The 13327-nt window shown below is 50.9% G+C and overlaps 1 protein-coding gene across 1 annotated transcript in view; it reads left to right on the top strand.

Moving 5' to 3' along the window:
• NOS2 (nitric oxide synthase 2) overlaps window positions 1-13327 on the top strand; it is a 39380-nt gene that overhangs the window by 6892 nt on the left and 19161 nt on the right. The window contains exons 4-12 of the mRNA XM_008071829.1: window positions 1880-1964; window positions 3269-3391; window positions 4365-4513; window positions 8187-8349; window positions 9111-9202; window positions 10400-10541; window positions 10671-10810; window positions 12174-12348; window positions 12439-12540. Coding sequence (XP_008070020.1) covers window positions 1880-1964; window positions 3269-3391; window positions 4365-4513; window positions 8187-8349; window positions 9111-9202; window positions 10400-10541; window positions 10671-10810; window positions 12174-12348; window positions 12439-12540 — 1171 coding nt within the window. The remainder of the gene's footprint in view (window positions 1-1879; window positions 1965-3268; window positions 3392-4364; window positions 4514-8186; window positions 8350-9110; window positions 9203-10399; window positions 10542-10670; window positions 10811-12173; window positions 12349-12438; window positions 12541-13327) is intronic.

Here is a 13327-nt window from a genome sequence, read left to right as displayed (position 1 = left end):
GATCCTGCGGCCGAAGCCCGCCGGCCGCCCCCGCCGAGCCAGGTACTCCCCGCCGCCGGGGCGCCCTGGGGGAGGCGGGCGGCCGCGCTGGGGTTTGCTGCGAGCGTTTTCGCTGTTGGGGGCGCCTGAGAGGTCTCCATTCCGGAGCCACCCGGCTCGGAGACGGTGCGCCCGGAGAGGCGTCTATGCGGGCTGGGCTGCAGATGCTTCAGCACTCGGCGCCTTTTGGATCTTTTCAGCCCTGAGGCTGGCGCGCTCTTTAGGTCAGACGTGATTAAGAGAGCAAAGAGGTTCTGGTTTTTTCCCCAGGGTGCCATCCCTCGGGTAAGGGGAGGTGAGGAGGAGTGGGAACACCCCGGGAAACAGACCCCCGGTCAGCTCCCGACGAGTTACAGTCTGCAGCTCTGACCTCAGGTGGCTGGGCCACCGAGGGCTCAGCGGGGACGCAAAGGAAAACTGTGTTCAGTGACACTTGTTAAAGCCGGTAAGGAAGACTTTATTCAGGATCAGCCCAAGAGGTCCAGGGACCACTGCAATGGGGGTTGCAGAGGGGAGAGAGATTGAATTCAACTCTGAATACAGCCTGGACAAGTGGGAATTTATCGACAAAGATCAGGGTGCGGGCCTGTGGATGGAAAATTACTGAGAGAAAACATCAGGGGTAGGGGGTTCTGGCTGTGTATGTAGTTAATTGTATGATGGTGATGTCAATATACAGTCCTTTTTCCAATAATAAAAGCAATGCATGGTCACTCATATTTCAGCATCGTAGATATGTGTGAGTAGGAATTGAGAGACCCTTGAAATACTCTTGAACTCTGTCTCCTTCTCCTATACATGCACAAGTGTGTACACCTCTGAAAATACTGCCGAAAATACTTCTTGGAGCACAAGAAGCTTCCAAACTCAGATGCCCCTGGTAGGCTGGTTCTTCCCAGGGGAGGCTTGTGTGAGTGATGCCTCCTGGGGGGACGCTAGCTCGTATGGCACAGGGAGGGCTCACATGTCTTCTGCTCCCCATGGCATTTGCTAGGAGAGTGTACCTGAAATCCCAAACCAGAGCCAGTGGTTTCTGAATGACTTCAGACCATTAGGGCTTTCCCCCTTCAAAGGACGGGCCAAAATCTTTAAACATGATTTGCTGTTTTAGAAGAAATAAAACCAATATGTTTTTTTTTTCATGAGTCCTTTCAAAAATACTTTTAAGTATTTCTTCAGAAGTCCTTCTTGAGATACCTATCTCATAAAGATGACTTGACATCTTAGCTTTGCTTTAAAATAATGGCGGGGAGGATTGGCTGAGCTGATCATTGCTAAGTTGGGTTGAATCTGGGTGAAGGGCCGTGGAGGGATATTACACTGTTCTCTCTACTTTCAAGTGCTTAACATCTTCCATAATACAAATTGAGAATAAGTAAATAAACCAAGATGAATCAAATGTTTTAAATACTAAAGCTTAAGTCACTAGAAACAAGTGGCTGGTGGGCAGTGCTCCTGGCTGGGAGGGTAACGTTGATGGAGCCGTCCTCTGCCCACTCAGCCCCCGTACTTGGCTTTGAGGGGCCATTTTCCCAGGACTTCTCTGGGCTGCTGTTTGGGCCAGTGGCTTGGGCTCAGCTGTCCTCAAGGCTTTTTGGCTTTGTGGGGGGAAGAAAAAAAGAGGAAGAGGGAAGGTGGGGACGGAGGGGAGAGTGGCATTTGGCTAACTGACCCCCAGCCCCGCATCCTCCTTGACTCCTTGACTGGAAGCCATGAGCAATCCACTCTCACCCTCTGGACTTCAGTCCCTGTTAGTCAAATGGGAGAGCTGACAGAGGGGACTCTGAGATCCCCCTCCACCTCAGATGCCCTATCTCATGGTCACTGTTTCCTTTTACAGTCCAGCGACACAGGATGACCCCAAGAGTCAGAACCTTGGCAAGCCCCAGAATGAGACCCTCCAGTCCCTCACAGGAACGGGAAAGGTCAGTGAGTCACATGGGTGTGGGAAGCCCCTTCCTCCCTCGTCCAGGCAGATACAGACAGAGCAGCCCATTGGAGTCTGGGCGGCAGGGTGCAGGAAACCAGGGCCTGGGTGGCGAGTGGAGAGTCCCAGACCCAGAGGGCATAGGTGGGAGTCATCCTCTTAAAGGGACACTATCTCTACAGTTATAAATCACCTGATACCACTTTATAATGTATTAGTTAATTGTATATTAGTAATAGAAGTATACAGTCATTTTTCCAATAATAAAAGCAATACATGGTCATTCATCATATTTCAACATCATAGATATCTGTAAGTGGAAATGAGAGACCCTAGTAATGGTATTTAGCCCCCTCTCCTTCTGATACTCCTGCACAAGCATGCATACTCCAGAAATACTGACAAGACCATGCACACAAGTAGCTCCCAAACTCAGATGCCCCTGGTAGGGTGGTTCTTCCCAGGGGAGGTTTGTGTGAGTGGTGACTACCAGAGGGGTACGCACGGGTATGGGGCAGGGAGGAGTGAGGAAGGGCCCGTGGTGATTGGGAGTGGCCAATCACAGGTTCCATCCCATTCCAGAGAGATAAGTGGGCAGAGAGGTGGGTAGGAGGGGGAGAGAAGATGGATTTTTTTTTTTTGAGTTGGAGTCTCACTCTGTTGCGCAGGCTGGAGTGCAGTGGCACGCTCACAGCCACCGGAGCCTTGATCTGCTGGGCTCAGGCAATCCTTCTGCCTCAGCCTTCCAAGTAGCTGGAACTACAGGCGTGTGCCACTATGCCCAGCTAATTTTTCTTGATTTATTGTAGAGATGAAGGCTCGCCAGGTTGCTTAGGATGGTCTCGAACCCGTAGGCTCAGGCAGTCCTCTCACCTCAGCCTCCCAAAGTGCTGGGATTATAGGCGTAAGCCACTGTCCCCAGACAGAGAAGATGAATTTTATATCCTTAAATTCCTCTGGGGAAGGAAGGGCATTCTTTCTTGCCCCATTTCTGTCCTCGAGTGTTGACCGCCACAGTCGTCTCCCTCACATCCACCTTAGTCCCTCCTGCCATCATTCTTCTGAGGAAGCACTTGGCAGGGCCTCGGCTGAGAAGAGAAACCTGGCCGGGGGCCCGGGCACCTGGAGCGCTTAGTGGACACTGGCTCTGCTGGAAATAGAGGAGGGATGCGACTGGACACTGCCCTGTGTGCCCACGCACGGCTCTTCCTCCACCCAAAGCAGGGCCCAGGGCCTGGGAGATGTCTATGGGCTCCTGGGCTTGGAGGCATTTGGAAAACCCTGGCTTTTCCCCCCTCTCAGAAGTCTCCAGAATCCCCAGTCAAGCAGAATGCGCTTCCAGTGGCCTGCCCACAGCATGTGAGGATCAAAAACTGGGGCAACGGGATGACTTTCCAAGATACACTTCACCACAAGGCCAAAGGGGTGAGTCTAGGGTCTCAGGGAAATCCGCCTTTGTCCCAAACTGGTGAAGCCATCAAGGTTTGTGGATCAAATGGATGTCCCTGTGAGCAATCTAAACATTCATCTGCTTGGGCAAAGGTTTCTGGGAACAGAGACTCATGTTCCTCACAGAGCACAGTAGGAAGTAAGTGATACCACCCCCCATTAAGCACCATAGTGGATAATCCAGAAAGTCAGATAAATGATTACAGGAACAATTTCATGTCTTTCTTAGAGAGACAGATTTCAGCATTGTATCAGGGAGACTTTGCCAACAGAACTTCTCAAAGCTGGACTGAACTGTATCAGGAGGTAGTGAGCTCCCTGTCACTAGAAGGATTCAAGTGCAGTTTGATTGGGAGATTGCAGAGGGGTTCAAGCATCCAGTACGTGGTTGGACTAAATGTCTTTTGAGGTTCCTCTCTGTCATCTAAGTTTCTTATTCTAACTTTAGAATGCATTCTATGGTTGTAAATTGGGGAAAGAATTGGCAATTTCAAGGCCATGAACCAAAGGATTTCCCACATGTCCCCAAACCTACCACAGTTAACATTTGATTATGCTCGCTTCCAGTATTGTGCGTGCCATCTTATGACTTTGGGATTTGCACCCTCTCATTTCAGTTTGCTTTGGCTGAACACCAGTAGTATGTTTTCATAGGAACCAAATCAAATTGACTTTGCTCTGGATCTGGAGTTGACTGGGGCGTAGGGCCAGAGACTGAGCCCAGGTTGTAGGGACAAACTTGGCTCACACCCACAGGGGTTCAGCCACTAGAGATCTGGGTGGGAAAAATCCAGGTGGACCCCAAGAAGGAGGTGTCCCAGGAGTGGAAAGAAGATGCAGAGAGCGGGAGCAGTCAGAGGAAAGGGAGGTGGTTAGGAAAGCTGGTCCTGGAGGAGTATAGCTGAGAGGCCAAATGGCCCACCCCCACCACCTGCCTATTTCTTTCCAGACCTTCACTTGCAAGGCCAAATCTTGCCTGGCGTCCATCATGTTTTCCAAGAACTTGACCAGAGGACCCAGGGACAAGCCTACCCCTCCAGACGAGCTTCTACCTCAAGCCATCGAATTTGTCAACCAGTATTACAGCTCCTTCAAAGAGTAAGGCTTGCTTCCTGCGGGGCGGCAACCTCCCCATTCTTCTCCTGGGCTCTCCTGTCTCCACCCATTGCCTGCTCCGGCCCAGATTTGCAGTGATTCTGGGGCCAGATCATAGTTCTCCAACGGAAAAGACCCCAGGGCAGGTTCTCGTAATTGTGGAGTAAAGCCAGGCTTGGAGATAGTGGTTACAAGTGTGGGTTGGGGTGTAACTGAGTTTGAATCCTGGACCCACCATTAACCCCTGCTGAATCCTTGGGAAATCAGTTTATCCTCTCTGTACCTTAACATTCTCATCTGTAAAATGGGGATAATAAGAGAACCTGGCTCCTAAGATTATTGTGAGGATTAAAATAGTTCAGAACAGTGTCCTGGCACATGAAAGCCTTGATTATGGATGAACAAGGGACCCTTTTCTTATGAAATGTGTGGGACAGAAAGGACCTCAGAGACCACCTAGACAAGCCCTTACTCCTACAGCTGTGATCATGAAAGCCAATGACATGTCTGAGGTCACCAAATCCCAGCCAGAAGGCAGGCCTCCTGACTTGGAGAGTGCTCAAGATCTTGGGGGTTAATGCGCCCTTGGGGCTCTAGGGATCTTCCTGAATGGGTTTGATTGGGCTACAGTACTTACGTATTTATGTATTTATTTAGCATGAAGCACGGCAGGGCCCATGTAAGCCACTTCTATTTGATGCTCACCACAGCTCTGTGACATTGGTACTATTATTAGCCATCTTACAGACAAGGCAGCTGAAGCCCACAGAGGAGATGAAACCTGCTCTGAGTCACACCTTCTGAAGCCTCTGAGCTGGGATTTGGCCTCAGGCAGCTGGAGCCCGGGCCTTATGCTCTAGCACCTAGCTCATTGGCCCTGTCGGTTTTGATTCTATTCTGGCCCTGGAAGGCCTTGCTGGTGTGGAAGGCAATTGGGTGGGCACTCGGAAGTCTAGAGAGGCTACTGAGCCGGGCTTGGTGGTGTGCAAACCCATGTGCTTCTCATCTTAAGAGAGAAATTGCATTTCTCACAGTCATAAGAAGTCCTGAGGGTGTGGATGAGGAATGACAGCCTATCCCCAGCAGCCTAAAGCACGGCCAGCTGAGCGGGTTTCGCCATCTCCTGTATCTGAAAATATAGAGTGTAGTTAGAGATTGTGACTTGCTGACGTTGCACTCAGATCTGTTCACTGATGATGAGAGCCACTCCTTTGTTTCAGAGCTAATGATCATCATAACATTTTTAGTGCCTAAGAAGTGAGACAAAAAAAATAAGAAAAGAAAAGAAATGAGACTATATGAAAGTGGTGGCAACATCTAAAACTTTTAAAGAATTGGTTGCAAATGTAAAAAAAAATAAAGCTTTCAGGTGTATTCCTGTGTTGAGATGACCACATGTGCTCACGGTGTTGGGGTACAGCGATCAGCGCCATGTTCATGCTGGGATGCAGAGTGGGAATTTCACTGCGGCTTTGGGGAGTGAGGTCTGCCGAGGGTGGGATGGCTCCAACCTCAGTCAGCGGCTCCTCTGACAGGAGCGTCCTTGGGTACAGATAGCACCAAGTGTTTTGTCTTTGTGCTTTTTCTCTAATCAAGGAAGAGTTGTCGAGATGCTCCATCTACAGAAAGGCCATGCTGTTCTGAGTTGTCCACTCTCCTTAATCAAGAGTTCATTCCTTAAATAGTTTTGTTTGTTGTCATTTCAAAAGCGTTTGGTGCTGATTGGAAGTTTCAAGGCTGGTGTGTGTGTGTGTGTGTGTGTGTGTGTGTGTGTGTGTGTGTGTGTGTGTGTGTGTTTCTCAAAGCCTTTCTGACTGAGCCCCTCCCTTTGGGATATTTTTGAAGTCTGGGAGGGAAGGAGAGAAGCCAGTTTAGAAATTGCATATGAGCCGGGCTCGGTGGCTCAGCCTGTAGTCCTGCGCCTTTGGGAGGTGAGTGGATTGCCTGAGCCCGCGGGTTCGAGATCCGCCTGGGCAGCGAGACCTCATCTTTACAAAAAATCAAAAAATCAGCCGGGTGTGGTAGCGCGCGCCTGTAATTCCGTCTACTCGGAAGACTGAGGTGGAAGGATTGCCAGAGCCCAGCAGGCCACTGCACTCCAGTCTGGGCAACTGAGTGAGACTCCAACTCAAAAAAAAAAAAAGAAATTGCATATGGAGTTGCTGGATGAGTAGTTCTGAGACTGAAGAAGATTTAGAGAGACTAAAGAGACTCTAAAGAGATCACGATGAGAGCAGCTCCCCTACGGCTGGGCCGTGGGACCCTGCAGGCTGAGTTCTGACTGCTGAGTCCCAGTCCCAGGCTGCCTAGACTCCTGAGAAAGGATGGGTGGGCACTTGGCCCCTCTGGGCTTGCAATCCCTGACCTAAAGTGGAAGGTGGAAGGTCTCACTGCAGGCAGTGAAGATCCTAGGCTTGGCATCAGGGCAAGCTGGGACTGAGTCTTTTTTTTTTTTTTAGTTGGAGTCTTACTCTGTCACCCAGACTGGAGGGTAGTGGCACGCTCACGGCCACCGCAGCCTCTACCTGCAGGGCTCAGGCGATCCTTCCACCTCAGCCTTCCAAGTAGCTGGAACTATAGGCACACACCACCACACCTGGCTAATTTTTTGATTTATTGTTGAGATGAGGTCTCACCAAGTTGCCCAGGTTAATCTCGAACCCGTGGACTCAGGCAATCCTCTCACCTTGGCCTCCCAAAGTGCTGAGATTATAGGTGTGAGCCACCACGCCTTTTTTTTTTTTAAATTAAGTCAGAGTCTCACTCTGTCCCACAGTGGCACAATCATGGCTCACCACAGCCTAGAGCTCCTGAATTCAGGCAATACTTCCGTCTCAGCCTCCTAAGTAGCTGGGATACAGGCAAGCACCACCATACTCAGCTAATTTTTTTGATTTTTTCATACAGTTGAGATCTCACTATGTTGCCCAGGCTGGTCTAAAACTTCTGGCCTCAAGTGATCCTCCTACCTCAGCCTCCCAAAGTGCTGGGATTATAGGCATGAGCCGCTACGCCTGGCTGTCTCTTGACTTTGATCTTTCCCATGTTTATGTTTCTGGGCTTGGCACTTAACCTGCTAGTGCCTGGATACCCTTGACTATAAAGCAGACACAAAAATACCTCCCTTCCAGACTCAGTGAGACCCTGACTGTGAGTTGCTTCACCTAGCACCTGGTCTGTAGTGAGCGCTCAGTACACAGGAGCGGCTGCGGGGGGGCTCATCTTCTCTTATCAATAACAAGGTGGACAGGCACTCCCCTGACCGAAAGAGAGGCAAGGTGATGCTGTGGCTGGATGGGACATTCCTCTGGGCCTCGCAAGTGTCTGAGAAGGACTGCACGTCTTACGGAGATGAATATAATTAAAAACAAAAAAGCACCTGGAAATTACCAGGGTTCTGACGGGCTCAGGACCCAGTGTGAAAATGAAAATGTAGGCTCCTTGTTCAAAAATGACTGAGGATCTCAAGATGGGGATAGCAGCAGCCTTGAGCACCAATGGGGCCCTTCTTGGCTAAGCATGGGATCCGTGAAGCTGGCGCTGGAGGGGACAGTCTCTGGTGAGAGACATCTTGCCCTTCTGGTGTCCTATGTTAGTTTCAGCTTCTGTGGATTGAATTAATCCCCATGTAAGGTCATCTCATTGTTGATCTTCCTGATGTCTTCCTGTCCCCCAGGGCAAAAATAGAGGAACATCTGGCCAGGGTGGAAGCGGTAACAAAGGAGATAGAAACAACAGGAACCTACCAGCTGACGGGAGATGAGCTCATCTTTGCCACCAAGCAGGCCTGGCGCAACGCCCCCCGCTGCATCGGGAGGATCCAGTGGTCCAACCTCCAGGTGAACTTCCTGAGACCCAAGCGGAAGAGGGAGCTGGAGGCGGGCAGCCCTGAGCAGGTGGTTTGAACAGCCACTCAAAGCTGTGCTCGGAGCCTCCCCACACTACAGCCAGAGCCTGAGTCTTCTCTTGTATCCCTGACTGTGAGAAGGAGACCCCGAGTGTGCCCCTCTAGAAGTCTAGATTCTACTTAAGCACTAGGGTTTCTAGCTGACTATTCTCTGTTGTGTTAAATTTGGGAGACTAAACGCCATCACAAAACCAACGATGACCTTGTGTGTATTATTCTTGAGGTTCTGTTGCCGCAAGAGAGTTTGTTTACCTCGAATGTTTGAATCCTTGTCTCCGAAAGCACATTTTATTTATCTTAACCTCCTTTCGTTGGGGGATCATTTTATTGTTGGATAATCTCGAAGGCACTTGGACAGAGAAATCGGTTAGAACTGCCAGTGAAACAGACTCTGGCTCTGTAAAATGTGCGCACGTGGTGTCTGAACTAGGCAGGGGCTATGGGAATCCTGGCGCTTTCAAGTCAAGTTGGGATGTGGGGTTTGCTGGGGTCTTCCCAGTGGGGTTGCCTGTGTTCCCCTAGGGGACAGCCGTGACAAGGGAGTGTGGGTACAGAGGTGGCTGCATGCCTCTGCATTGAGTTCAGAGCACCTGGCATTGGGTATTCCGGCTGCTCCCTGAGTCCGCAGCCTCAACCCCAAAGCCTCCGTCCGCCCAGTCCTTGACAGGTTCTGTCTGGGTGGGCTGTGTGCAGGTCTTCGACGCCCGCAACTGTTCCACCGCCCGGGAAATGTTTGAACACATCTGCAGACACCTGCGTTATGCCACCAACAACGGCAACATCAGGTGAGTGTGCCTTTCCCAGGGCTGTGGCGGGGCCCACCCTGCTCCCGAGTCTTAGCCAAAAGATGTGGCAGATGGGCTTAGGGGAGGCATCTTAGGCTCCAGGAGAAACCAGGGAAAAAGAAAAAGCAGGAAGACTCGGCTTCCTCAGGGACCTCTAGCAGCGGGCCCGGCCACTGAGAGCCTCAGCCCCCATCGATCACCCATTTCCTTGGTCTCCTTCTGACTTGGAGCTATTTGGAGAGGGTGGAGGATCTTTAAGAAATAACTTCATTGTTCAGGGCTAGGGCTCCCCCCTTTTTAGCAGGAGTGGGACATTGGTTTTCCAGCAGATGGTGTGGTGTCATTCTTAGAGATGGGAAAGTCACTGCTCATCACTGTGTGTCCTCCCACCTCTCACCTCACCCTCTGGCCTTACTTTCCTCCCTCCAGAAAAGAGGTCAAGGCCGATATGAGTCCTTATTTGATCATGTATACGTTTCTTTTTTGTGTGCAGCAGTCAGTGCCCACCTAATGAGACCCATCACAGGACTAAGCCAGGGGAGTAGGGGGAAGATGGCGTGGAAGACAAAGGTGACTGAGACACTAAGACCCTGCTCCACGGCCAGGCATGGTGGCTCATGCCTGTAATCCCAGCACTTTGGGAGGCCAAGGTAGGAGAGTCATGTAAGCCCAGGAGTTTGAGACCAGCCTGGGCAACATAGCCAGACCTGGTCTTTACCAAAAAATTTTTTAAAAATTAGCCGAGCATGGTGGCTTGTGGCTGTAGTCCCAGTTAATCAGAGGCTAAGGCAGAAGGATTACCTGAGCCCAGGACATCAAGGCTGTGGTGAGCTATGATTGTGCCACTGCACTCCAGCCTGGATAACAGAGTGAGACCCCTACTCAAAACAAACAAACAAAAAAAAACACACTGCTCCAGCTGCTATGAACTTACAACCTGCACTAGACAAGCTAACTCAACTGCAAGAAGAGAAACACCGGGCAGCAAGTGGAAGGTTGTGGCGGGGCAGCTGAGTGAGGGATGGGGAGCGCTTAGGGGGTGGGCCCTGGACTGGTCTTGATGCAAGGATAGGAGGAGAGGCTGTGTCAGGAGGCTGGTGCGAGGGCTGCAGAGCAGTCAGAGTGGAGGTGGCGGCAGGGGTAGGCTGCCCCCCTCCGGGACCTGGTGGTAAATAGCACTCTCTCTGTCCCGGGAAGGTCGGCCATCACCGTGTTCCCCCAGCGGAGTGATGGGAAGCACGACTTCCGGGTCTGGAATGCTCAGCTCATCCGGTACGCCGGCTACCAGATGCCCGATGGCACCATCCGAGGGGACCCTGCCAACGTGGAGTTTACCCAGGTACCCAGCACAGCCGCATCCCCGGCCTTTTGGGCAGGAAGCCCCGTGGTGGGTGGCAGAGTGGAGCCCAGAAGAGACATGGTGCCCAGTCCTGCACGCTCACCCAGCCTGTCCTGTCTTTCTCCCCAGCTGTGCATCGACTTGGGCTGGAAGCCCAAGTATGGCCGCTTCGATGTGGTGCCCCTGGTCCTGCAGGCTGACGGCTGTGACCCGGAGGTCTTTGAAATCCCACCCGACCTTGTGCTCGAGGTGGCCATGGAGCATCCCAAGTGAGTGGGCTAAGGGGAGGTCAACACGCATGCACCCTCCTCTCTTAGTGAGACTCCAGCCTTCTGGCCCTGCCCTGTATCCCCCAAAGCCCAGTCAGCAGCAGAGGCCTGGCTTTCAAGGATTCCTTGTCACCCTTGCATTCTGCAGCAGTTCTGCTTTTGCATCTTGGACCTCCAACATATCAGCTTAGGTGTTGATGGCAATAGGGTAGCAGAGTCTAGGTGGATGGGGTCCTAGGAACTTGGGAAGCAGTGGCTTCAGGAGAGGAACACTTTGAGAGTTTCTAGTGGAGCTGCCCAGCCTCTCCCTCCTGCCGACTCTCTTAACTGTCCCTCTGACTGGGGGTGCAAGTATATGGCTCTGGTGATTTCAGGAGTCCACCTGGTTCAGCCCCTGCTTTAGGCAGTTCTCATCATCGTAAAAATACCTCCATATACTGAGACCCACTATCTAGCAGGCTCTGGGCTGAGCTCTTCTTGTTCCTTGAATATACTGAACTCAATTCCACCTCAGGGCCTTTGTACTTGCTGTTCCCTCTGCCTGACATGCCCTTTCCTCAGAATTTTTCATGGCACATTTCTTCTTGTCGAAAGATATTTCCTGTAATGCCACCCCTCTGAGAAGGCTCTTCCGGCCACCCAGTTTAGAGCAGGTATCCTTACCCTCAGTCTAACACATCATCTTGTTTTTATTTCTTGTTTATCTGTTTGTTTGCCTGTTTATAGTTTAGAGCCTAGATGCTAGGCTGTAAGTTCCTTGAGAGAAGGGGATCTTTCCTTTCACGTTCATCAGTACCCCAACACCTAGCAGGGTACCTGGCACATTGTAGGTGCTCAGTTACAAATATTTGTAGAATAAATGAATATACAAACAAATGATATTATTGGCTTCATAATAATTCCAAGAGCTTGATGCTATAACCTCTATTTTGGTGATGGGGATACTGGAGCTCAGAGAGGCTAAAAAAACATCCCGAGCGACCCCTTCATGTCCCCTCCCACTGTGGGAGCTTTTCTGTCCTCTCAATAAATCCTGCTTTAAAAACAAACAAACAAACAAAAAAGTGAACAAACAAAATATCCCAAGATCACATCACTAGTCAGTGGTGAGGCAGAACTTGAACTGCTATGCTATGTTGGGTTCTCGGCATTTAACACAGGGCCTGGCACATACTTTATGCTTAATACATGTTTGCATGAATGAATGCATAATTTAATGTCAGTTTACCTCTTTTGGTGTGATGAACTTAGAGATAAACTCTTAGAAAGGAGTTTTCTTGGTTGGCATTTGCAAAAGCTATTTTGGGGAGAATGGGGACAAAAACGAAGGCCCCAGTTGCAACTGGCTCTGCCTCTCTGTCAGGTACGAGTGGTTTCGGGAGCTGGACCTGAAGTGGTACACCCTGCCTGCGGTGGCCAACATGCTGCTCGAGGTGGGTGGCCTCGAGTTCCCGGGGTGCCCCTTCAATGGCTGGTACATGGGCACAGAGATCGGAGTCCGGGACTTCTGTGATGTCCAGCGCTACAACATCCTGGAGGTACCGCGGGCTACCCAGCGGGTCAGCTGGAGGGCAGGCCTGGGGGAGGGTCCTGAGGACCGTCTCACCCCCGTGACTCTGTCTCTGCAGGAAGTGGGCAGGAGAATGGGCCTGGAGACGCACAAGTTGGCCTCCCTCTGGAAGGACCAGGCTGTCGTGGAAATCAACATCGCCGTGCTCTATAGTTTTCAGGTGCGTGTGCCGGTTGGCAGGTCAGAAAACTTTTTGATTAGAAGGGCATTGCTAATGCGGAGCAGTGTGAACTTTTATTCACTCAGCCTGTCCAGCCACATCTCTGTGTGCACTTGCTGTCCTGTCTTCACATCACATGCTGTCCAGACACCATTAAAGCATTTTCATAGTGAAAAAAAAAAAAAAAAAAAAAAAAGAAGGGCATTGCTTGTCTGGTGCTTGATGTCCCTCTTACAGTATCATTTATTCATACATGCATGCATACATCCAACAAGTATTGAAGATCCAGTTTGTGCCAGGCACGGTGCTAGGGGCTGGAACACAGAGATACACAAGCTTCTTGCTCACTCTGGTGATCCAGGCAACTCCTAACCTCCCAAGACTGGCCCACCCATGCACTTGAGCACTGAATCCTGTCCTCTCACAATCTCTCAAGGACCATACTTCTGAAAAGTTCCCTCCTCTCTCTGTATGGTCAGTGTCTCCTTCTCTGCTGGGTCACTCCTAACAGTCCCAGCTCCCATCTCAAAGAAATAAATGTATAACTACCCAAGCAACTCTACCCACGCCCCCAGGCTCCCTCCAGTCACTGCCTCATTTTCCTGTGGAAAGATCTCACCGCACGTCCTCATCCCCTGTCTGCTACAGCCCAGCTTTTAACCACCACCACCCCCCACTCCTCTAGTCATGCAGCTTTTCTTTTTTTTTTGAGTTGGAGTCTCACTCGGTCACCCAGACTGGAGTGCAGTGCTGCTGCCAGCCACCACAGCCTCTACCTGTTGGGCTC

Source organism: Carlito syrichta, unplaced genomic scaffold (assembly GCF_000164805.1).
Source record: "Carlito syrichta isolate Samal-C Ts95f unplaced genomic scaffold, Tarsius_syrichta-2.0.1 Scaffold314750, whole genome shotgun sequence".
NCBI lineage: Eukaryota > Metazoa > Chordata > Mammalia > Primates > Tarsiidae > Carlito > Carlito syrichta.
This window is presented reverse-complemented; position numbering and strand designations above follow the sequence as displayed.